The sequence below is a fragment of the Puma concolor genome, chromosome B1, assembly GCF_028749965.1.
Source record: "Puma concolor isolate L17-30 chromosome B1, mPumCon1.1.hap2, whole genome shotgun sequence".
NCBI classification, from domain to species: domain Eukaryota; kingdom Metazoa; phylum Chordata; class Mammalia; order Carnivora; family Felidae; genus Puma; species Puma concolor.
Window position 1 is genome coordinate 140,447,007 of NC_141670.1, and position 22,141 is coordinate 140,469,147.

General features: G+C 40.3%; 1 protein-coding gene across 9 annotated transcripts in view; it reads left to right on the top strand.

Moving 5' to 3' along the window:
* The window catches only part of RASGEF1B (RasGEF domain family member 1B), a 612,828-nt gene extending 591,574 nt beyond the window's left edge, over positions 1–21,254 (top strand). For all 9 annotated transcript variants that reach the window (XM_086704752.1, XM_086704744.1, XM_086704746.1 and 6 more), the window contains 10 exons: positions 3,112–3,324; positions 3,948–4,022; positions 5,616–5,711; positions 5,835–5,937; positions 7,275–7,354; positions 8,451–8,546; positions 13,810–13,905; positions 14,966–15,089; positions 16,486–16,558; positions 19,881–21,254. In XM_086704752.1, coding sequence (XP_086560878.1) covers positions 3,112–3,324; positions 3,948–4,022; positions 5,616–5,711; positions 5,835–5,937; positions 7,275–7,354; positions 8,451–8,546; positions 13,810–13,905; positions 14,966–15,089; positions 16,486–16,558; positions 19,881–19,905 — 981 coding nt within the window. In that variant the 3' untranslated portion in view covers positions 19,906–21,254. The remainder of the gene's footprint in view (positions 1–3,111; positions 3,325–3,947; positions 4,023–5,615; positions 5,712–5,834; positions 5,938–7,274; positions 7,355–8,450; positions 8,547–13,809; positions 13,906–14,965; positions 15,090–16,485; positions 16,559–19,880) is intronic.
* The last annotated feature ends 887 nt before the right edge of the window (positions 21,255–22,141 follow it).

Sequence of the window (22,141 nt, forward strand, 5' to 3'; positions counted from 1 at the left end):
TTTTTTGTGACTTGTTTTTCCTGACTCCTTGCTGTGCCCCCTTGGTTTGTCCTAGCTCAGTGCCTGGCATTTAATAGGTATTCAGTAGTGTTTGAATGAATGAATGAAGAGATGAACGAACAGACTAACCAGGTACTGGAATAGGAAAAAAAAAAATATTTCCCTCCCCAGGAAGGAGTGTGGAGTTGGGTTGAGACTTGTTGCTTCTTGCCTGGGACTTTAGGGATTTTTTTTTTGGCAGTCAATGAATCCAGGTGTGCCCTATATATAATTTTGTCGGGTTCTGCTGAATCTGCTAGGACACTTCTGCATAATTTGGCTTAATATGTTTCCCCCTGGGGATTTGCCCAAAATGAAGTGGTTTATTAGGACTTGCCTGCAAGAAACATGAAATGGAGCTAATGATTGAATTACATGACAAATGGCTATAGTGGGTAAAATGCAATTTTCTCTTCCTTAAGGGGCTGGTCTTTATTCTATCTTTATTTGCCAGGTAATTACTGTCACTGGCATTTGAAGTTATAAAAAAGAATAAGTGCATATTTAGCAATTCATGACTCAGTAAGGAAGCATGCTTAACAACACAAAGCTTGGAATGGAATCAAATGGCAGCAGGAAACTTAAAAGATGTCATACATACATACTCTTTCTCTGCGTGTCTCTCTGTCTCTCTCAAACACAGCTCTACCCTATAGCCTGTCATATGTGTTTTCCCCTTACAGTTTGCTGTTTTTAGCTCACTAGCTGAATCCTTGACTATATATCCCTCTACTTCTCCCCCCCCCCAAAAAAAAACACTTTTTAAAGTGTAAAATAAGAATCTTTCACCAGATATGCTAGTAGAACATTGATTCTGAATCTTTGCTACATATCAGAATCACTGGGAACATTTATTATGATATTGGGACAGGGGACTAAAGAAACCATTTTGAGTTCATAGATTTTTAATGTAACTCATGATTATGAAAGTAGAAGGGCAAGGGAAATAAGGACAAGGGATTTATTATATTTTTGTTTTGTTTTTATTGAGGTATAATTGACATACAACATTAGTTTCAGATGTACAACATCATGATTCGATATTTGTGTATATTGTGAAATGATCACATTCTGTCTAATTGACACCCATCAGCACACATAGTTACAGAATTTATTTTTCCTTGTAGTGAGAACTTTAAGATTCATTCTCTAAGCAACTTTTTAAAAAAATGTTTGTTTTTGAGAGAGAGACAGAGTGTGAACGTGGGAGGAGCAGAGAAAGAGAGAGACACAGAATTTGAAGCAGGATCCAGGCTCTGAGCTGTCAGCACAGAGCCCGATGAGGGGCGTGAGCTCACGCACCGTGAGATCATGACCTGAGCTGAAGTCAGACACTTAACCGTCTGAGCCACCCGGGTGTCCCTCTGAGCAACTTTCAAATGTGCAATACAGTATTATTAACTACAGTCACATGCTGTAATTAACACCCCTAGGACTTACTTATTTTATAACTAGAAGTTTGTACCTTTTGGCCACCTTCACCCATTTGCCCCTACTTCACCTCTCATGAGGGATATAAAATAGCCCTTGATTCAACCTTGAACTGCTTCCGATTCCAAAGAAAAAGGCATTTTCTTCGAGTGACAACCATATTACCAAATAGATAGCATCTTCTAAACTGATAACCGTAATGCTGTGTGGAAGATAGGTTTTTTGAAGGTTCAATTTTTTGAACACTTAGGGATTTCATTAATGATTTAGGGTGTCCTGTGAATGTAGAGAGTAAAAAAAAAAGGTCATCTAGTGGACCAGTTTAAGGAACTGAGTGGAATATACACCAGACAAGCAGAGAAGAAGAAAAGAAAAAGAAGGCTGTGCATGCTTTTTGGCCTTGCCTGAATAAGAATCGATCATTTCCAGATGCATTTGTAATTGTCCTTACGTATGCAAATACCTATTCATCTGAGTTTTTGTGACTTTTGCTCTGGTAAACCAAATTGCCTTTGTAAAATAATATGGCTCTTATACTTGTAGGTGAGATGCCATTCAGTTTTCAAATAATTAATTTCAGAAAGTAACATTGTAGTACCTTTTAAAAAGGGGCTAAGCATGGAGCATGATAACCACAGGCCTTTCTAACATCTAAATTCCCTGTCCTACTTTGGAGGTGTTAAGGACCGCGTTAGCATATGTACCTTTCTCTGGTAATTTACCTTCAAGGATGCTTGTCATTTGTTTGGCAATTTGGGGCTAGAAAAGGAAGAATGAAAGAAGTCCATAACTTACATCATGATAATAGTACCTTAGGATGGATAGGTTGTGAAGTTATTTCTTTGACTTAATGAGTGTTTTGAAAATCAAGAGAATGACGTTTATCTCTAATACGTACATTGTTTTAAAAACCAGTTCCTCTTAAGTGTTGTGGCAGTAGCATGATGCAGTAGCAAACAAGGTGGCTGAGGGTAATAGCGGGCAGCGGTGGCGGGGGGGGGACTGCCATGTGGAAGACTTGGGTCGTGAACATTAGCACTGACTCACGAATGCAAAAGAAATGGACATGAGTCAAATGGACGTCAGATACGAAAAATGAGTATCCACTTCCTAGTAATCCATGTTACACGTGGAAGTCAAGAAGGTGGTTGGGGGGTGAGTGGGAAGTAATGGTACTCTCTGTCAGGTTGCTGTCTGTGCTCCTAGACTAATGAGATTGGGCATGATAGGAGTGCAGAAATCAGAAAGGTGACCGTAAAGAAAAAGTGTTAGGAAAAGGATGCTCTGAGTCGAGATCAATGTATTTTAACCAAAAGTAAGCAATACATTCCCGTGCCAGCCCAGAGAGCATTTAGTCGTATACGGTCGCTAATCTAAGATATCACTGTGGGGCTTTCATAGCCTCACCTAAATTGTACTTTCAAGAGCAGGCTGAGAGAAGAACTAAATCTTACAGGTCTGAAAAGATTTAGTTACGTGTCTCTCGTAAACTGTTAGAGCTGGGCCGAAGCCTCCTGTAACTGGCCTGGTGGCTGTCCAACATCCAGGGAAAAACACTTAAGTACATAGGCTCTGAGTTTGCACAGCGGTGAAAATAGACTTGCAGAACAGGGATGTAATCCTTTGCTTGTTCCCTGACAGACATACAGGAAGAATGTCCAGCAGATGATCCAGTGTCTGATCCGCAAACTTGCCACACTCAGCCAGTACGAGGAAGTCCTGGCAAAAATCAGCTCCACATCTACAGATCGGCTCACGGTTCTCAAGACCAAACCACAGTCCATACAGAGGGACATCATTACTGTCTGCAGTGACCCTTACACCTTGGCCCAGCAGCTGACTCACATAGAGCTGGTAAGGTCGTTGTCTACCCTGCCCTTTGCGACCGCAGATCTGGTTTGCTGTGGCAACCACACAAGTTGTTTGTCAGCGGTAATGTCATAGGAGAGGCTAGAATAATCCAAATGGGAAATAATCTGTGAAGTAGCTGGAATATGTGTGGCTTAGACATTTGAGATGAATGTTTCTGACTTTCTGGGAATTCACTTTAAAATAAATACTAAGCAAGACTGAAGAGTTTATTGAACTTCCTCATCTTCCCCCTCTACTTTTCCATAACCTGCTCAGCCTTTCACTATCTTGCATAGCACTGACCTAAGAAAATTGTCTCTGCTCAGATCTTGAAGATGATGACAACATTTAGGGTTAAAGGCTCATTTTTTTTTTTAATTTTTTTTTCAACGTTTATTTATTTTTGAGACAGAGAGAGACAGAGCATGAACGGGGGAGGGGCAGAGAGAGAGGGAGACACAGAATCGGAAACAGGCTCCAGGCTCTGAGCCATCAGCCCAGAGTAAAGGCTCATTTTACAAGCTGCATAAAAAGTGGGGGCGGTGCCAAAAGTCAACACAAGGAGTTGACAGTACATTTCTTCTTGTTTCCTTTAACACTGTTGACCTGTTGGTTTTGTGTTTCAGGAAAGGCTCAGTTATATTGGGCCAGAAGAATTTGTTCAGGCGTTTGTACAGAAGGACCCTTTGGATAATGACAAGGTAATCAGTCTACCCAGAGGTCAGCCCTGAAATTAGAAATGGAATTTCTTAGTCTGTAATAGTGGGTACAAGAGGCAGGAATTGGAACTATTTTGTCTTAGGTTTTAAAATCAGAAGGTTTTTTTTTTTCTTTTCAGGCCACCTGGGTGGCTCAGTTGGTTAAGCATCCAACTTTTGATTTCGGCTCAGGTCACGATCTCGTAGTTCATGAGTTTGAGCCCCTCATTGGGCTCTGCACTGACAGCATGGAACCTACTTGGGCTCCTCTCTCTCTCCCTCTAGAGCTCTCTGCACCTCTCTCACTTATGCATGCGTTCTCTCTCTCTCTCTCTCTCTCTCTCTCAAAATAAATAAATAAACTTAAAAAAAGAAAGTTTTTCATTAGTCATGTCTGATTCATTGCCATTTTTCTTAAGCTAAATCTTCAAGTGCCTTTACCATATTTTACCGTATCACAAACCTTTAGCCTTTTCTTCCTCCATATTGGGAAATTTAATAAGCAAGTAGATCCAGGATTTGTGATGATGAGGTAGGAAGTAAAAGCATAATGATTTTAGCAGATTAAATCAGAAAGAAAATACAAGAGAATGTTCTGCTCATGACTCAACAATAACAGGGGCAGTAAAGACAGGATGCACATCCAGCCACTGAGTAAGGGGCTTTACTGTTTGCCTCTTGTTATAAGGTGAATCCCTCATGACAAGTTTATTGCCTAAATGAAGCTCACATGTAAAGAAAATAACATTGAGCATGGACTATATAAAATCAGTGTACACACATAGGAAATTTCCTCCCCCAGGGACCTCCAGAAATAGTTCGAGTTGTTAGGCAAAGACTGTATCACCCACTAATGAAATCCTCCCTTTGGGAGTTAGGGGCAACAGCTGTTTTCCGGCCTTAGAACAGCTTCCCTCAGTACAGGAAGTGAGGATTAGGTTTTGCAGTAGAAGGCTAGCAGACTTTTTTGTTTATTTGTGTCTTTTGGAAGGAAGGAAAGAGGGGTGTAATTGTTCAAACTTGGCCTTGAACTCCGAGATGAGCTTAACTCCTTTTGCTTTTGAATAAGGTGTCATTCACCCTAAAGACCATGATGGTGTAGACTTCCATTTACCTACGTTGGAAGATACTTAGTTTCTCAGTATATGATGCTCCAATATTTTGTCCTAGAGTTAATTTTAAGAGAAAATGTTGTAGTCCCCTGCTCTCTTGGCCTCTTCTTTCTGTGTTGATAGCAATTGGTATTCACACCCTATTAAGAAGTCAGGAATGTTTTAGAATGCAAGCAAACCCCTCCTTTGTGCTTGTGAGGACAGTTCCCACTGAGAGTGACTTAGGGAAGGGCACCATCTTGAATGCATCAGAGTATATTTCTAGATCTTACAGGTGTCACCTGACTGCACTAAGAGATTTTGATATTTCTGTGAAAGGAGTCAAGAACGTTAGTGGTTTTCTCTCTCTGTGTCCCCACCCCCTCATTTTAGAAAGCTGTCTTAACCCATAAATTGGAACAAAGGCCCATATCTGACAAAGATGAAAGCCTGATAAACTCTTGTTTTGTCTCCAACTCATGGTCTCACTTTGCTCTCTCTGTAGAGTTGCTACAGTGAACAGAAGAAGACACGAAACTTAGAAGCTTACGTGGAATGGTTTAATCGCCTCAGCTACTTGGTTGCCACAGAAATCTGCATGGTGAGAAAATGAGTTTTCTCATTCTCCTAGCTCTCTCTATTATTTTTTCATACTTACTGGGTCTGTTGGATCTACATGTTGGATAACTGCCCCCTCCCCCCTTTTTTCCCCACTTCTGTACAGCCTGTAAAGAAAAAGCACCGAGCAAGAATGATCGAGTATTTCATTGACGTAGCTCGGGAGTGTTTTAACATTGGCAACTTCAACTCCTTGATGGCGATAATCTGTGAGTGTTTTCTGGAAGATACGTGTCCTTTATTTTTATAGGTCCTATGAAATATGTCTACTAAAAATTTACAAATAGTACAGTTTTATTAATGAAAACTACTTTTTAACCCTGAATTGTCTTAGAATGTTCAGAATGCTTTAAATGTCCAAAGTCACATAAGTATGTATACTCTTTTTTAAGTATATAAGAATTCATGGAATACATTCAGTTTTTCCTCATCTGAACATTTATCTGTAAAAGCTCGTAAGTGAGGTACTTTCTAAATGAAGGATTTAAACAAAAATATTTGGGCAGCTTGTGTATCAAGCATTATAGAGATGCCTGATCTGAGACTAAATTTTGCAATTCTGTCAGACTGGAGATGAGGGGGCCCTGAGAAACTGAAACATTTTCTGACTGCCCATGCAATACTTACCACCTTACGGCACCTTATTACCCTAGTACACAAACTTTGCTCCTCCTTTATATCCTGGGGATTTTAACACCAGTGACCATGTTTCTTTTCATTGGTTTATTCATTTTGTTCATTTTATACTGGTTGTCATGCCACAAGTATTGATAATGACTCTTTCATTTAAAAATACCCTAATTGATAGGATAAATTATATGGTTATCCTACATATTGTAGGTATTCAATATTTACCTCTCTAGGGTCAAGGTCAATTTGAAGCCAGAGAATCCACCAAATTTAATTCAATCCCTTTGATCCTGATAAATCCCCCCTCTCACCAATTCTGTTTTCCATTTTCTTTTTGTTATAATTTTCCTTGTCTTCTCCCTAAAAAATACTTGCCAAATTTCAGCTTTTTGTCTGGTTTACTTCATGATGATGCTGAATAGATAGATAGATCATAGAAATCAGATAGTCTGTAAGTCCACAGACTATGCAATAGAAAATTACTTAATTTTCCCCCTTATCCCATTAAGAAAATGTCAAGACAAGCCATGTCATGGGAGAAAGTATTTGTAATACACATAGCTGAAAAAGAACTTGTATCCAGAATATTCAATAAGTATATGAAACGGTGCTGTGCATCATCAACCATCGGAGAAATACAAATTCAAATCGCAGCGTAATACCATTTCACGCACTGGAATGACTGAAATTAAAAGGGCTGGTTGAACCAAATATTGAGAATGTGGAACAAGTGGAATTTTCATATATTGTAGGTGAGAGTGTGGAATGGTATCACTACTGTGGAAAACTGGCAGATTTTTAAATAAAGTTAACTTACACTTAGTAATGAGCACTTTTTTAGAGGATAACTTCAAATGACTTATTTCTCCGTTTCAACTTTTTCCCCCTCCCCCTTTCCCCCATTTTAAATGGAAAGCTGGCATGAACATGAGCCCAGTCTCTCGACTGAAAAAAACATGGGCCAAAGTGAAGACTGCGAAGTTTGATGTTCTCGAGGTATGTGAAGCTGATGCCTTGCTGTGAAGTAACATTTTATACCCGGAAAGTGGAACTCTTCGGTGTGAGCTTGTCTCTTGATCAGGGAGTGCTACAGAGAAGAAAGCCCATCTCTCCTTATAGACACAGGAAATGGAAGGGTGTTAGAATTGGCAGAGGGGAGAATAAATCAGGTTGCAGGCCACCCCTTTCCTAGACAGAGGTGTTCATTTTAGGGTGAACTCACTGAGGAAATGGCGACCTGTCAGTTACATCCCATCGTATGCCAGGATGGAATCTGGATCCTGAACCACTGGGAGTTCTATTTCAATGTGGGCCTACTACCTTCATTTATTTACAGTGTCCCGGGGAGAAGTTCCCATCGCTACAGAAATACTCATTCACCATCCTTTCAGCAAATTTAGCTTACCTGTGAAAAAGCTCTTCTGATATAATTCTGAACATAGTAAGAATTGTACATGAAGGCATTTGTGTTTGGGTCATATGAACGTCATTATTGCCTTGGTGTGTTGGTGCTTTGAATCAGCTGTCTTTGGAGATAATGTGTTCTTTCCTAAGTTTTCCTCCAAATTGGGAAGTATCATTGGATATGTTGCATTATGCTTTTATTCATATTGTGTAATAAATTTCTTCTCCTTCTTATAAGATAGTATGCTTCACTTGCTTATGAATGATTTGCTAACAAATGCAAAGGATAGTTCACTACAGAGTGTTGGATCATTATGCATGGCTAACCATCAACTGACCCATTAACCTTTAGATGAAACCAGGAATTGGTTTCCTATGCTGGGGTTTCATTCTTTGTTATCAGTTTTAAGTGTAATCTCAACGGTGAACCTGGAAAGAATTTGTTCTAGGTTTGATGTGATCGAAGCTGACATACGCTTGTTTAAATAAGGCAAACCTCAAGAAAGGAAACATTTGTGTTCTGATATGTTTCATGCCTGTGTGTGTGTACGAGAGGGATAAATCCTATTCTTAATGAGTTCCCTCACCTAGTGTGATTTTTTTTTTTTTATGTAGAGTTAATAGGATCTTGCAAACTTTCTGCAGATGAGAAGTAAATGGTTAATACTCTTCTCTCTTTTGTGGACAGCATCAGATGGACCCTTCAAGCAATTTCTACAATTACCGAACAGCTCTTCGTGGGGCAGCACAAAGGTCTTTAACTGCTCACAGCAGCAGAGAGAAGGTGTGTACTTAAAGGGGTTTTATTCATGGTAGAGTTCCCATGTTGTTGCACTGAAATGCATAGAGAAGGAAAGTGCTAAAGAAAGGTACCATGTTATTATCCATTATAAATGGATATTATTGTGTTGTTAGTGCATTACTTAAATGATCATTTTGTAATATGTCTTAGTTGTTTTTCAAGCAATAAATTAAGTACTATGTTAAGATGACTGATAACATTAGAATAATTTGACTTCATGGAAAATAGACATTTTAGCTCTGCACAAGATAGCTAACTTAATGTAACCTTTTTTCGTAAAAGAATTAGCTTACCTCCCATGGTTAAGTCATTTATTTTCAGAAAGTAGGTTACTTGCTGTAGCATTAGGCCTGCTGTTACTAATTGGATATGCGGGCAGCAGAAAAAGAATGAGGGTGATGTCTGAGAAATTAATGGTCCTTACTCTATCTACCCTCACCTTAAACAATTTAATGCTACATACCCTTGATTCTGAGGGTCCTGTCTTGCCCATGTCAGTGTTCTGTTTCCTTACATGGAAAGGAAAAGTCATTTCAACATTTAGGGATCATGTTATCTGCAAAGTTAACCCGTGTTGATGGTAAATGGGCTGATGAAGTTGTTTGATGAGAGTTATTTTTTGCATAGATTCTGTCATCTTTTAAGTTAAACTGTGTCTTCAACAAATTTTTTAAAATGAGGGTAAAAAACACTTCAGGGCATCTCAATCACTTCCACAAAAAAGCTTCAGCTTCAACGATCTAAAATAAAGACAAACACAAAAAGAAACTCCACCTTCTGAAAATGTTAAATTGGTTCTCAACAAAATCCAAAATATCAGTTCGGATAACATTTGAGAGATACTGTGAATAGGTTAATTTTTTTTTTTTTTTTTAAATAAAGAAACAAGGTCAGAGAGGGAATGAAGCACAGAGAACTCTATTTAGCCCGACAGAGTGTACCAGCTTTTACACTTTACTTGCTCAAATCCCAGCACACCTGTGACAAGATTGGAAAAAAAAAAAAAGAATGAGAAGTTTCTTAAGGTTGAGCTTCAGAAAGTCAACATGTGGGGGGCTGTCTGCATCTTCTCATTCACCCTCCCAGTTGGATGCAAGTTTCTTTCTGTGGAACCCTCCAGGAGAGCCAGGAGACTATAGAATCCTGTCTCTAAGCAGGGAGCTCTAGTCCTGGCCAAAGACATTCTGAAGTCCAGCCCCCAAAAAGATTATACTTGTGGGACTCTAATAGCCTTTTCCAGAAAATAGTCCAAGGTATTTACCCTTTACGTCATTTAATAAATTCTGTCTGCTTCAGTTTTGTTGTTTTTTTAAACTCAGTTATACGTGAGCATATGAGTTATACTCTCTCGTTCACAAAACAAATGAAATCACCACTGTTAAAAAAAATTCCATTGCTTTTTCACAATTGGTCTCAAAGGCTGTGAATGAAAACATCTCTGGGTAAAACACATCTTTTATTGAAGAGAATTGAAGTGAGGGTAAATTCTCTTTATTCCTAAGTAATTTAAAAATCTTCGTAGCAACGTGATTAGAGTAATAGTATCTTTAATATTCTTTCAGATTTTAAGTTTATGTGGCCAAAGTGGCACATCTCTAGGTACCATATCAAGGTACAAATCAACTCTGTCTTCCACACAGAGGCCCTTAAATGATCTCTAAATAGCTGTTTTTCCTGTGGGTACTCATGCCTCCAGGTTTTTAACCATTCCTCATATGATTACATGGTTTTAGATTTTTTTTTTCAACGTTTTATTTTTATTTTTGGGACAGAGAGAGACAGAGCATGAACGGGGGAGGGGCAGAGAGAGAGGGAGACACAGAATCGGAAACAGGCTCCAGGCTCCGAGCCATCAGCCCAGAGCCTGATGCGGGGCTCGAACTCGCGGACGGCGAGATCGTGACCTGGCTGAAGTCGGACGCTTAACCGACTGCGCCACCCAGGCGCCCCTGATTACATGGTTTTAAATCCTTTTACCATTTCATTTATGTTTGTGGGAACTTGTTCCTGCCCAACAGCATTCATTTCTAGGTTTGAAACTGATAATGAGGTATATTTACCAAGTCTCTGAATTAAGAATATTTTTAAAGGGCGGCACCTTTCAGTTGGTAGAGCATGACTCTTGATCTTGGGGTCATGGATTCGAGCCCCACATTGGGGGCAGAGATTACTTAAAATATATAAAAATATATTTATATATTTCTATTAATATTTTCTTATTTATATTTATAAATATGTTACATATTATATAAATATATTTATAAATAATTTTTTATGTTTAATTATTTGTTAACATATTTATATATTAAAAATATATATTAAAAAGTGAAAAAAAGAATATTTTGAAAGGAAATTAGAAAACATTATTACTTGAGAAGTTCTCCCATTAAAGACATCATTGGCAAGACCTCCCAGTAACTGTAGACTTTTGCTCTCTCCTCTTGGTAACCCATACATCCACCTTAGTGCCTGGAAACCCAAAGTCCTTAAAACTTTCCTGATTTTTATCATGTTAGATTTGTTGTAGGGGCTACAGGTATGAAGAGAACTCTCAATGAGTAAATTAGAATTTGAAGAAGCCTGTGAGACTTCTTTCTGGCATGTGGGCATAAGGAACAGAACAGTAAAGGGAAATTACTTAGATTTCTATATTCTTGGAAGAGTGATTCAAACCATTAATAGTGGATCAATCCAACAATTCCACTTCTGGGTCTTTATCCAAAGAAAATGAAAAGATACATGCACCCCTAGATTTATTGCAGCATGATTTAAAATAGCTAAGATATGGAAACAGCCTTGAGTAGCCACAGATGGATGAATGGATAAAGAAATTGTGGTGCATATACACAACAGAATGTTATTCAGCCATATAAAAAGAACGAACTCTTGTCATTTGTGACAACACAGATGAACCTCCTCAAGGACATTAAGCTAAGTTAAATAAGTCAGACAAAGACAAATACCAGATGATCTCTCTTACATGTGAAATCTCTGTTTCTCTCTCTCTCTCTGCTCTATGTATTTATATGATCGTCTTGTAGGCACCACGAATGTAAAAATTAAAGGATAGCATAGCCTCTGTGCCTCGGCCAGAGGCACGTGACAGGAAGTTAGGAAAAGTTTAAATATCAGTGTGAGAATGGTCAACACCACGTGAATCTCACTGCCCAGCACTGAGAATAGAGTGCAGAGATAAAATTCTTGCTTAAAAGCTGTTACACTATGCAAACATTGCACCTTGATCATAACTTAGTTTTCATTTCCCTATGATGGTATATCCTTATTGTCTTCTAAGTGCATCAATAATAGTTTTCCCTGTTTATGGGCCTTATTGTTTTTTTGGCAGTGCTTAACCGAGGTCAGACCTAAATTATTGAATTTAATCCTCACTACAACTCAATAAGGTTGATTTCATTTTAGGTTCCATTTTAATGTGAGCAAACTAGGTTTTTTTATACCAGGGCTTGGTGAACTTTTCCCATTAAGGGCCAGATCATAAATATTTTAGGCTTTGTAGCTCATACAGCCTCCATTGCAACTAGTCAACTCTGATGGGGAGGCATAAAAGCAGACATGGACAATATGTAGATGAGTAAGTGAGTATGGCTATTTTCCAGTAAAGCTGTCTGGCCACTGTAAGTTGAATTCCCTATCATTTTCATGCTCAAGAAATATTATTTTGATATTTTCCCAGCCATTTAAGAATGTAAACCGTGTGGCTCCTAGGCCATACCAAAACAGATCCTGGAGCTGTGCTGGGCTATGGGCCTCCATTTGTAGACTCCTGGGTTGTGCCGCCAGTAAATTGGGGGACCACATTTTAAGCTGATTCCAGTGGAATCTAGAACCCAGACTTCCCAATTAGAGGAGGTCTTTCAAAGAAATGAAGTTCAGGTGTGCTTTTATGCTTGTTACTATAGGTGTTTCGTTCTAAAATAATAGAGAATTAGCCAGTAATATTTGAAGGAGGGGATCGTTACTAATTTGGCTTTAGAGACTTCCACAGACGATAGTAAATGCTTGAAAGTATATTCAAAGACACTATCAAAACTGAAGATTCACTTTGGCTATTTCAGTGACCAATGAAGCAAAAATAGCCAAAGCTTGCTTTTTAAAAATGACTTTATGAGGAAATCCGGATTTATTTCTAGAGGTGAAAACTGATACTTCATATTTGTGTGTTTGAGCCCAAAGGTATGTTTTCCAGACCTCCCATTCATTTAGGATAGATGCACCCCATGAGTCATAAGCTTAGGGAAACTTCAAAAACCTGCTCTCCAGTAAACAGCTGAGGCGCGCAACTTGTGTTTGGAATGTTATTTGCATTGTAGCAAATTTAGAGTCTTCAAAGACTTGTTGGCATTTGAGTAAAAGTGGAAGTTACTATGTCAGAGCTTTGTTCTTTGTTCATTATGGACTTAACAGGATTTAGGATGCTTTCTTAGAGATTATTATTTTAGGGTAATTAATTAAATACCACCTCATCAAATCAAAAACACGAGGTAAAGAAACCTTACTGGAGGAGGTTTATTGTTTTTCAAACAGACATTCTAATTTACACATTTATATCCCTCCTTCACTTGTACACATCTCCCAACATATTGTGCAAGGTACTGCTTAGGTGATTTCCCATGAGGACAGGTGCGTACTTGTTCTGTTCCATTAAGGCCAGGTTTACTCAAGAGGAAGTATGTAGCAACTATTACCTAAAATCCTGACCTCTCCCATGATCTTGAGCAATGAATGTTCATCTAACAAGACATTCCTCTAGAATGTAGAAGTCTCAATGATCTAACAGCACAGATTGTAGCAGGGAGTTGGGTCACGCATCTTGAAATCTTGGGACCTGCAGCGACAGGTATTCCGTTAATATTTTGCTCTAACTAAAGGGGTTGCTAAATGAAAAGCAAGAGTCCTTTTAGATCTCCCCTTCTTTGACGGCTAGACCTTTTAGATTTATTATACGCTGTTGCAATGGGAAAAACTGCAGAAACTACCTGAAGCTATCTACTTCCTAATGCCTATTGTCTGTGCTGCGTTTTGGTTAGTAATAGCATTTGCATCTTAAGCAAAATTATGTAAGGGAGGAAACTAATGTCATGGGAGGTAAACAAAACACTATCTTAATTCATGGTAGCCTTTTATGTAATCCGGAACTAATGTTGTTCATTAATTTCTTGTACTGTTTGATGAGAAGCTAAATATTTATTTACCCAAACAAATGAAAATCTTTTGTTTTCTCTAGATTGTGATACCCTTCTTCAGTCTTTTAATCAAAGATATTTATTTCCTCAATGAGGGCTGTGCCAACCGCCTTCCAAACGGCCATGTCAATTTTGAGGTAAGAATAGGCTGCAAGAATCTGTGCACAGAGAGGGTCCAGGACCCCCTACGTCACATCTCAGGCCAGGCAGCCTAAGCTTTTTCTGAAGTTCTAGAAGAAAGTTTTCTCTTTATTGTTTTGTAAGAAAATAACAATACTGGGGCGCCTGGGTGGCTCAGATGGTTGAGCATCCGACTTCAGCTCAGGTCGTGATCTCACGGTTCATGGGTTCGAGCCCTGCGTCTGGCTGTGTGATGACAGCTCAGAGCCTAGAGCCTGCTTCAGATTCTGTGTCTCCCTCTCTCTCTGCCCCTCCCCTGCTCATGCTCTGTCTCTCAAAATAAATAAACATTAAAAAATTTTTTAAAAAGATGGGGTGCCTGGGTGGCTCAGTCGGTTGAGCGGCCGACTTCAGCTCAGGTCACGATCTCGCGGTCCGTGAGTTCGAGCCCCGCGTCGGGCTCTGGGCTGATGGCTCAGAGCCTGGGGCCTGCTTCTGATTCTGTGTCTCCCCCTCTCTCTGCCCCTCCCCCGTTCATGCTCTGTCTCTCTCTGTCTCAAAAATAAATAAAACGTTTAAAAAAAAATTTAAAAATTTTTAAAAAGAAAGAAAGAGGGGCTCCTGGGTGGCGCAGTCGGTTAAGTGTCCGACTTCAGCCAGGTCACGATCTCGCGGTCCGTGAGTTCGAGCCCCGCGTCAGGCTCCGGGCTGATGGCTCGGAGCCTGGAGCCTGTTTCCGATTCTGTGTCTCCCTCTCTCTCTGCCCCTCCCCCGTTCATGCTCTGTCTCTCTCTGTCCCAAAAATAAATAAACGTTGAAAAAAAAAAAAAAGAAAGAAAGAAAGAAAGAAAATAACAATACTGAGTAGAAGAAAGTAGCTGCAACATTATTATTCATTAATATCTAGAGGTACATGAGTACATTTATACTTATTCCTCGCAAATACCTATAGCGAGTTTTTATCAAATTAAGAAAATCATGTAGTTCAGTTGATTAGAAGCCAGAAGGAAACATTAAATGGAATGCTCAGGATTTTTGATGGCTGCCTTTAAATGCACTTCTTTTATTGTTTCCTAGAAATTTTGGGAACTGGCCAAACAAGTGAGTGAATTCATGATATGGAAACAAGTGGAGTGTCCATTTGAGAGGGACCGGAAGATCTTGCAGTATCTGCTCACAGTACCAGTCTTCAGTGAAGATGGTGAGTAGGCCTTTCGCCTGGAACTGCCAGCAGCATCCACAACCCTGCAATTGGGAGATTCCTGTATACATGCTTGGTGCCTGGTTCCTCCTATCGTAGGAGGCCTATCTTCTGACCTACTCCACTTGAGAGTTTTCTGTGGAACAGGAAACCATATGATTTATCCCTAAAATAGTTGAATCGGGCACTCATTCTTCACCCATAAATAGTTTCTGTGTTTAAGCATTCTCTATAATACTAGATCTGCAAAGCTTTGGGCACAAATGGAAAGTCATTGAAGGATTTTTTTCCCCTTGTTTAGACATGCTTCATTGGAGAAAAAAGGTGTTTTGTTTGTGGTATGTTGATATTAAAAGTAATTTGAAAAAAGCAAAAATAAAAAAATAGTGGCTACCTGCTGCTTTTTGAAAAAGTAGTGGAAAATCTTGACCCGTTAAAACATTAAGGAATTTGGGGGGCTCCTGGGTGGTTCAGTCTGTTGAGTACCTGACTTCAGCTCAGTCATGATCTCGCAGTTTGTGAGTTCAAGCCCCACATCGGGCTCTGTGCTGACAACTCAGAGCCTGGAGCCTGTTTCAGGTTCTGTGTTTCCCAACTCTGCTCCTCCCTGACTCACGCTCTGTCTCTCTCTCTCATAAACAAATAAACATAAATGTTTTTTTTTTAATTAAGGAATTTGAGGCAGAAACAGTGATTGTCTATACTGAAAAAAAAATTGATTGGAAGAGAGTTAAAATTTGTAAAAGACTTAGGGATTTGTTGTACTGATCTTTTATATCCTAATATTCTAGAAATCAATAGTATTTTTCCCAGTAGATTGATAGTGTTTTTGATAATGACTGAAGTGCATTTTGCACTAATATTACACATTCCAGAGGGGGCTTGATTGTTATTAATCTCTACAAATAGGATTAATAACACACTTTAAAATCATTGCATGAGTTTCCTTTTGATTTACAAATTAAAAAAAAATATTAGAGGGGTGAAAATTTGACCTAGAATATCTGGCTTTTTAGCTTCTAAAGGTTTTTTAAAAATCAAGGCTATCAGGAAAGGATCTCCCTCCCCTCCCTGTCTTCATAAAGAACATAAACGTGAGGGTAGGATAGCATCGTGCGGCTTGCATTTGTAAGCTGTTTTGCCTCATAAACCGTCAGTTAATTAAGTGCATTTTTGGCCTAGAACCCCTTGGGTTTTGGGTCTGAGATGGTCAGTCAGGGGCAAAGTGACATTCGGTGTTTGTAATGAAACTGTGATGCTTCTCAGTTGTCATTGGATATTTTAAAGAGTTTTGCTGTAGGGGTGGGCTCCGGTTAAACAGGAGATGGATGGGGGCAGGGGCAATACCAAGAGAAGGCCTCAGTGTTAATGCATTCTTACCTGTGGTTGATTGTAGCACTCTACTTGGCTTCCTATGAGAGTGAAGGACCTGAAAATCACATAGAGAAGGACAGATGGAAGTCCCTAAGGTGAGTCTCCGTGCTTCTCGTTGCTGGTCTATGGGCCATGTTGGGCGTACCTGGGGAAAGCCATGTGCTTTTCTGTAGGAAGTCCCTCCCTGTGTGTTCTGAGTCCTTTCTGCTCCTTAACTCTTGTCAGCTGGATTTTTGTGGCTTAGAGTCCTCATCATTCAGTTTTATCGCCTTTCACTTTTTTATACTGTCAGATACACAGTGACTCTCCTCTCCTTTCTTTCTCCTGTTATTTTATGGAAGAACTGAAATTACCCCATGGTACGGTCGAAAGAACACGGACTCTCCTCATCATCTAAAAAAATAACAAGTTCAGACTATATTTCCGAATAGTTTTAAAACTAAAATTTTATTTGACCTCAGATAAAGGAGATCCAAGTACCAGTTGGCTCAGTAAATCTAAGCGTGTCACTCTTCTTAGTGACTGGATCTTGGTCCCCACTTTGGTTTGAGAGAGAGGAAGCTGGGACTTAAAAGACAATCCAGAACCTATTCAAATTTAAAAAAATCGTGTCAATCTATTGGCATTTTCAAACAAATGTATTTTCTAAAAGAAAACAACAAGGATAGCTAAATGTATATTTTAACTATTTTAGATATTTTAATAGGTAAAATAGGCCAAGATATAGTAATCATGTAATCAGAATTGCTCTACTTGTATTTCTACTAAGAACCTCTGGGAACACGTGCCTTTTTGTATCAGGGTGGACAAGCACGGTCCTGTTCTTCCCAGAGTCATTTGGGAGTCTTCGTTTTGCTTGGTATTGGGCTAGGTTTTGCGAACCAGGGTGTCTGAGATATATTTGGTTTTGTGTGATTTCATTTGTTTCAAAGGAAAAGTTAGGGTTTCTTTGTACCTCTCAACGTGGAGGGATGAGGTACAGAGGCATTGAAAATATCAGCCTTACAACACGTCACGGTGATGGGTAAAGGACTGGACACGTTTTGGTTTTTGTTTTTTATCCCAGACACAGACGTAAAGAAGGTGTGGCCAACATCTGCAATCAGGGGATATAACAGGGCTTGCTGGGTTGGTGCTCAGTTCTATTTTTAATGACATTGTGGGCCTGCCAGTGGCACATTTCTATTAAAACTTTGTATTACTCTGTGCTGGTATTGAAGGGTATTTACTGCACTCTTCAGCATTATTCATGTGTAACACATGAGGCTCATAGTCCACATCTTGCTGGAAAAAGGATTTGGGAATTACTCCTTGTCCTCCTAATTGTTAGATGAACTTTGCTTTCCATGCTTCTCCTCTTCATAATTCTTTCTTTCTTTCTTTCTTTCTTTCTTTCTTTTAAATTTTTTTTTAACGTTTTATTTATTTTTGGGACAGATAGAGACAGAGCATGAACGGGGGAGGGGCAGAGAGAGAGGGAGACACAGAATCGGAAACAGGCTCCAGGCTCTGAGCCATCAGCCCAGAGCCCGACGCGGGGCTCGAACTCACGGACCGCGAGATCGTGACCTGGCTGAAGTCGGACGCTTAACCGACTGCGCCACCCAGGCGCCCCTTTCTTTCTTTCTTTCTTTCTTTCTTTCTTTCTTTCTTTCTTTCTTTCTTTCTTTCTTTCAAGCATGAGGTTGATATGGCCCTTGAGCATAGCTTAGCTCTGGTTACTTTTCCTAGAGACTTTTAAAAAAACTAGTAAGCAGATAAATTGGTTGTACAGAAATGATGCCTGGTATCCGTGTGACCCATGAAATCCAGACACATGAAAATACTCCAAACCTACCACATCCTTCTTTTCCAGTTGTTATTCTTTTCTGATTGTTATTCTTTTATGCCCTATTCCTCCTGATTGGTGGTTAGTTTGGAGGGGTTTGTAAGTCAAAGTAAAGATCGAATTGTACAATCTCTTCTCCTGTTTGTATGTATTATACAGACAGTATACAATACCAGTTAACATTTGATTGGTTGAAATGTGACCAAAGAAGTTAGTGGAGAATTTAGAAATGCGAAGTGAAAAGGAGGGGCCCTGGACTGGCTTAAATTCAGACACAAATCCGTGAATCCGAGCTGAGCTGTACTCAACTCAAGTGTTCAGTAATAATACTTCTGAGAAGCATTTATTGAGGGACTGGCCCCGACACAAATAGTGTGACTGGTATACAGGGAAATATGTATATAAACACAGTGAAGATGTATTTTTGGTATAAAAGACTAGTTTCACAAGAAAAAATTTTTTTTTAATTTAAGTTTATTTATTTTTGAGATCGGGGACGGGGAAGGGCAGAGAGAAAGGAGAGAGAATCCCAACCAGGCTCAACGCTGTCAGACGTGGTGCTCGAACTCACAAACTGTGAGATCATGACCTGAGCCGAAATCAGGAGTTGGACGCTCAGCCGACTGAGCCACCCAGGCGCCCCAACATGAAAATTGTTTTTAAGGAGCCCTGAAGACCAAACTGCCCTTTGCGTCCGGGTGTAAGCCACGCACTCTGCCCTTTCCATATCCTGTGTAATGTCCAGGCCCCCCCCCCCACCCAGGGCCTCCCCCTCCGTGACTCGTATCTCCCCAGAAAGAGTCTAAGGCAGTTTTCTCCTGTTACAGACCAAGGCGTTTTTTTGTAGTGCACTGCTGCTTGTCTCCCCTACAGTGTAAGCCCCCTGAAGGCAAGCACAGTCTTCCTTGTGCTCCTGCAGTGTTGGGTTACTGCAGGAGGCCAAGGCATAGCAATCACCAAGAGGATAAAGAAGGGGAAATAGGCTATGAGCGTTTGCAAACCCCCGTGTGTCAAGTGGGTGCGAAGACTAATTGTTCTCGAGTGATAGTACCTACCTGAAAACTTGTATGTACATTAGCTTTGAAGGCAATAAGATAATTTCACATAGACGCTTTTCCTGCTCACCCTAGAGCCGTTCATCCAGACACACTCAGCAGTGGCAATGACAAATGTACCTCCGAGGGGAGACACCTTTCTTGTTAAATGCTCTCAATGGACATGTAATGTGAAGACGCTTCTATTTACTGAGTAAACCCATCTGTGATAAGACCAGTGCAGACGCGAAAGCTTTTTATAATTAATGACTTCTGTTTGTCTTTTTGTTTTTGTTTTAATATAAAGCCACTCAAAGATTTACCTAAAAACAAAGCTTTTGCCGTCTCCGTTAATATTTATTTGAAGTGACTAGCAAGTCACTAGCACAAAAACAGATGGACTTCAATGCTTCGTATTTTTTTCTTTCTCTTTTTAATTACATGTAATCAAACTTAAAGCCTAGGAAAGGTGAAACTAGTATCAGACAGGGCCCTTGAATCCTTACCGAAATAATCTGCCACTTTTGTTCTCATCCTGTCTTCTTTACAACGCAGGTCCAGCCTCTTAGGCAGAGTTTAACCAACAGGGGATGCTGACTGTCACTGCTGCTGCTGCTGTCGCTCGGATCGCTGAAGGGCTGGCCTTTGTTTTCTGGCATCTAGTTCTACAAAAAAACATGCTAAGTCCCCGCGAGCAAACTCACTCAAGAGCAGATGGGGGACTTGTTTCCCACAGCTGACAGATTGACTCGGATTTTGTGAGAGACTGAAATGTTCACTGAAGACACTTGAGAAAGAATCCTCTACAGATCCCAGCTCTGCACATGATTCATCTTCTGGAATTTCCATGTGAATCACAGCTCTGCACCTGGATGGAGCTTTCTTTTGTGTGTGTGTGTTTTTTATTTGGTTGAACATTTGCTGCTAATGGGACTTGCCCAGCTGAGTGCTGGCTCTGAGGAAGCCCATGTTTCTTTGTTAACTTAAATGAAAAAGGGAGAGGAGGGAGGGGAGAAAACCTTCCATGTAGATCCCCGCTCCAGCCCCGTGGTATCGCCAGGAGGGGTAAGACTGGTTGAATGCTGACTCTGGACTTTGTTTCCCCTTAGTGTGTGCTGTGTTTTGAATTCCTCTCCTCCCTCTTCCTGCAAGATTTTGAGTTGGCTGCTGGTTAGCAAACTCCTTTTTACCCATATAAGTTATTTAATATAATGAAGCTCAACACTGTGGTAGGAAAGTAGCCACTAGGAAAAAAAAAAAAAAAAAGCAGAGTTTGTCACTGGACTGCTTAATGTTCTCGAAGGACTTTTTGTTTTCTCTGCCCTTCTGAGCTGTTTACAACTGACCACTGTGTTCTACAGATGTATTTTGCCGTAGTTTTTTGTTACTTAGTTTTCCATCATGCCAATTTCGTTTTCCTCTTGTAAATTTAAATTATCTGACTTTAAGGGTCTTGGAAAAACCCACAGCCAAATTACAATTTAATTTCTTGAACAGACTGATTTTTCATTATGTTTTTGGAGCCTGCCGGTGACTAAACGTGAACAAAGAATAAATTGGAAAGTGACCGGCCCCCTCCCCTCCACTGCAGCAGTGAACGCAAACAAATGGAAAACATCTTGCCGTTAACTCAAAGGTCGATCTAGTGGTGAAATAGTTCGCCTTGTTAAACATCTCAGTAAGGGTGTAGTTGCTCTGCAAACAGCCATTCTATTTATTTACTCTAGGAGAAACTGTAGAGTAGTAAACCGCGCTGATGAACAAAACAAAAACATCGTGTTCAAAACAGAGATGTATTTGAGAACCTCATGACATGGTTTCAAAACACAGAGCATGTATATGTATGCTGCACGCCGTCTCTGCAGACCTGAAATGTCTCCAAGCTGTCCCTTTACAACCGTCAATATATTTTACACTCTGCGGCCAGGACTTGTGGCGTCTCTCCTTTCTTTTATGGATGCGACTGTGGGGGTGGGGTGGGGGTGGGGCTGCTGTCAAAGGAGTTCAACTCAAGTGACTGGCTAGGAGTGCGTCTGTCCTTGAGGAGGTGGCCTTTAGTAGGAGTATTTACGTGGGCATTTGCTTTCTGGAACTGGGTCAAAGTAAGCATTTAATGAACTGCACCTGCCAGGCACTTTCCAAGTGTTTAGCATGGACCAGGATCCTCCCTTTTTGGTGCATGTTGGTAATAATCATGATTTGTCTAAGGCCCATAGCTAATGAGAGGCCCAAAGATTTGAAAGAGAACTTCTTTTTTTTTTTAATGTTTATTTATTTTTGAAAGAGAGAGAGAGAGTGTGAGCAGGGAAGGGACAGAGAGAGAAGGAGACAAAGTCCGAAGCAGGCTCCCGGCTCTGAGCTGTCAGCACAGAGCCTGACATGGGGCTCGAACTCACAGACCTCGAGATCATGACGTGAGCCAAAGTCGGACGCTCAGCTGACTGAGCCACCAAGGTGCCCCTGAACAAGTCCTTCTGATTTCAGAGTCCAAGCTTTAACCATGCTGCCAAGCGTTCTCCAAATTCAGTATAACCTCTCAGACTTGCAAATAGCATGGACATCTTGGTTAGGTGCAGATTTGGATTTGGAGGACTGGGGTGGAGCCCGGTGATGCTAATGCTATTGGTCCTGGAATCTGCTTAGAGTTGCAAGGCACGCCACGATACTGCTGCCTTGCCCTGAGGTACGCTCCTCCCTGAACTCCAGGCCCCTTTAATGGTTGCCATGACAGCAATGATGTTTATCTGTCAGCCACCTACATCCAGGGTCAGCTACCTCTGGGCTGCTGGCCAAGTCTGCCTGTTTCACAGGGCCCA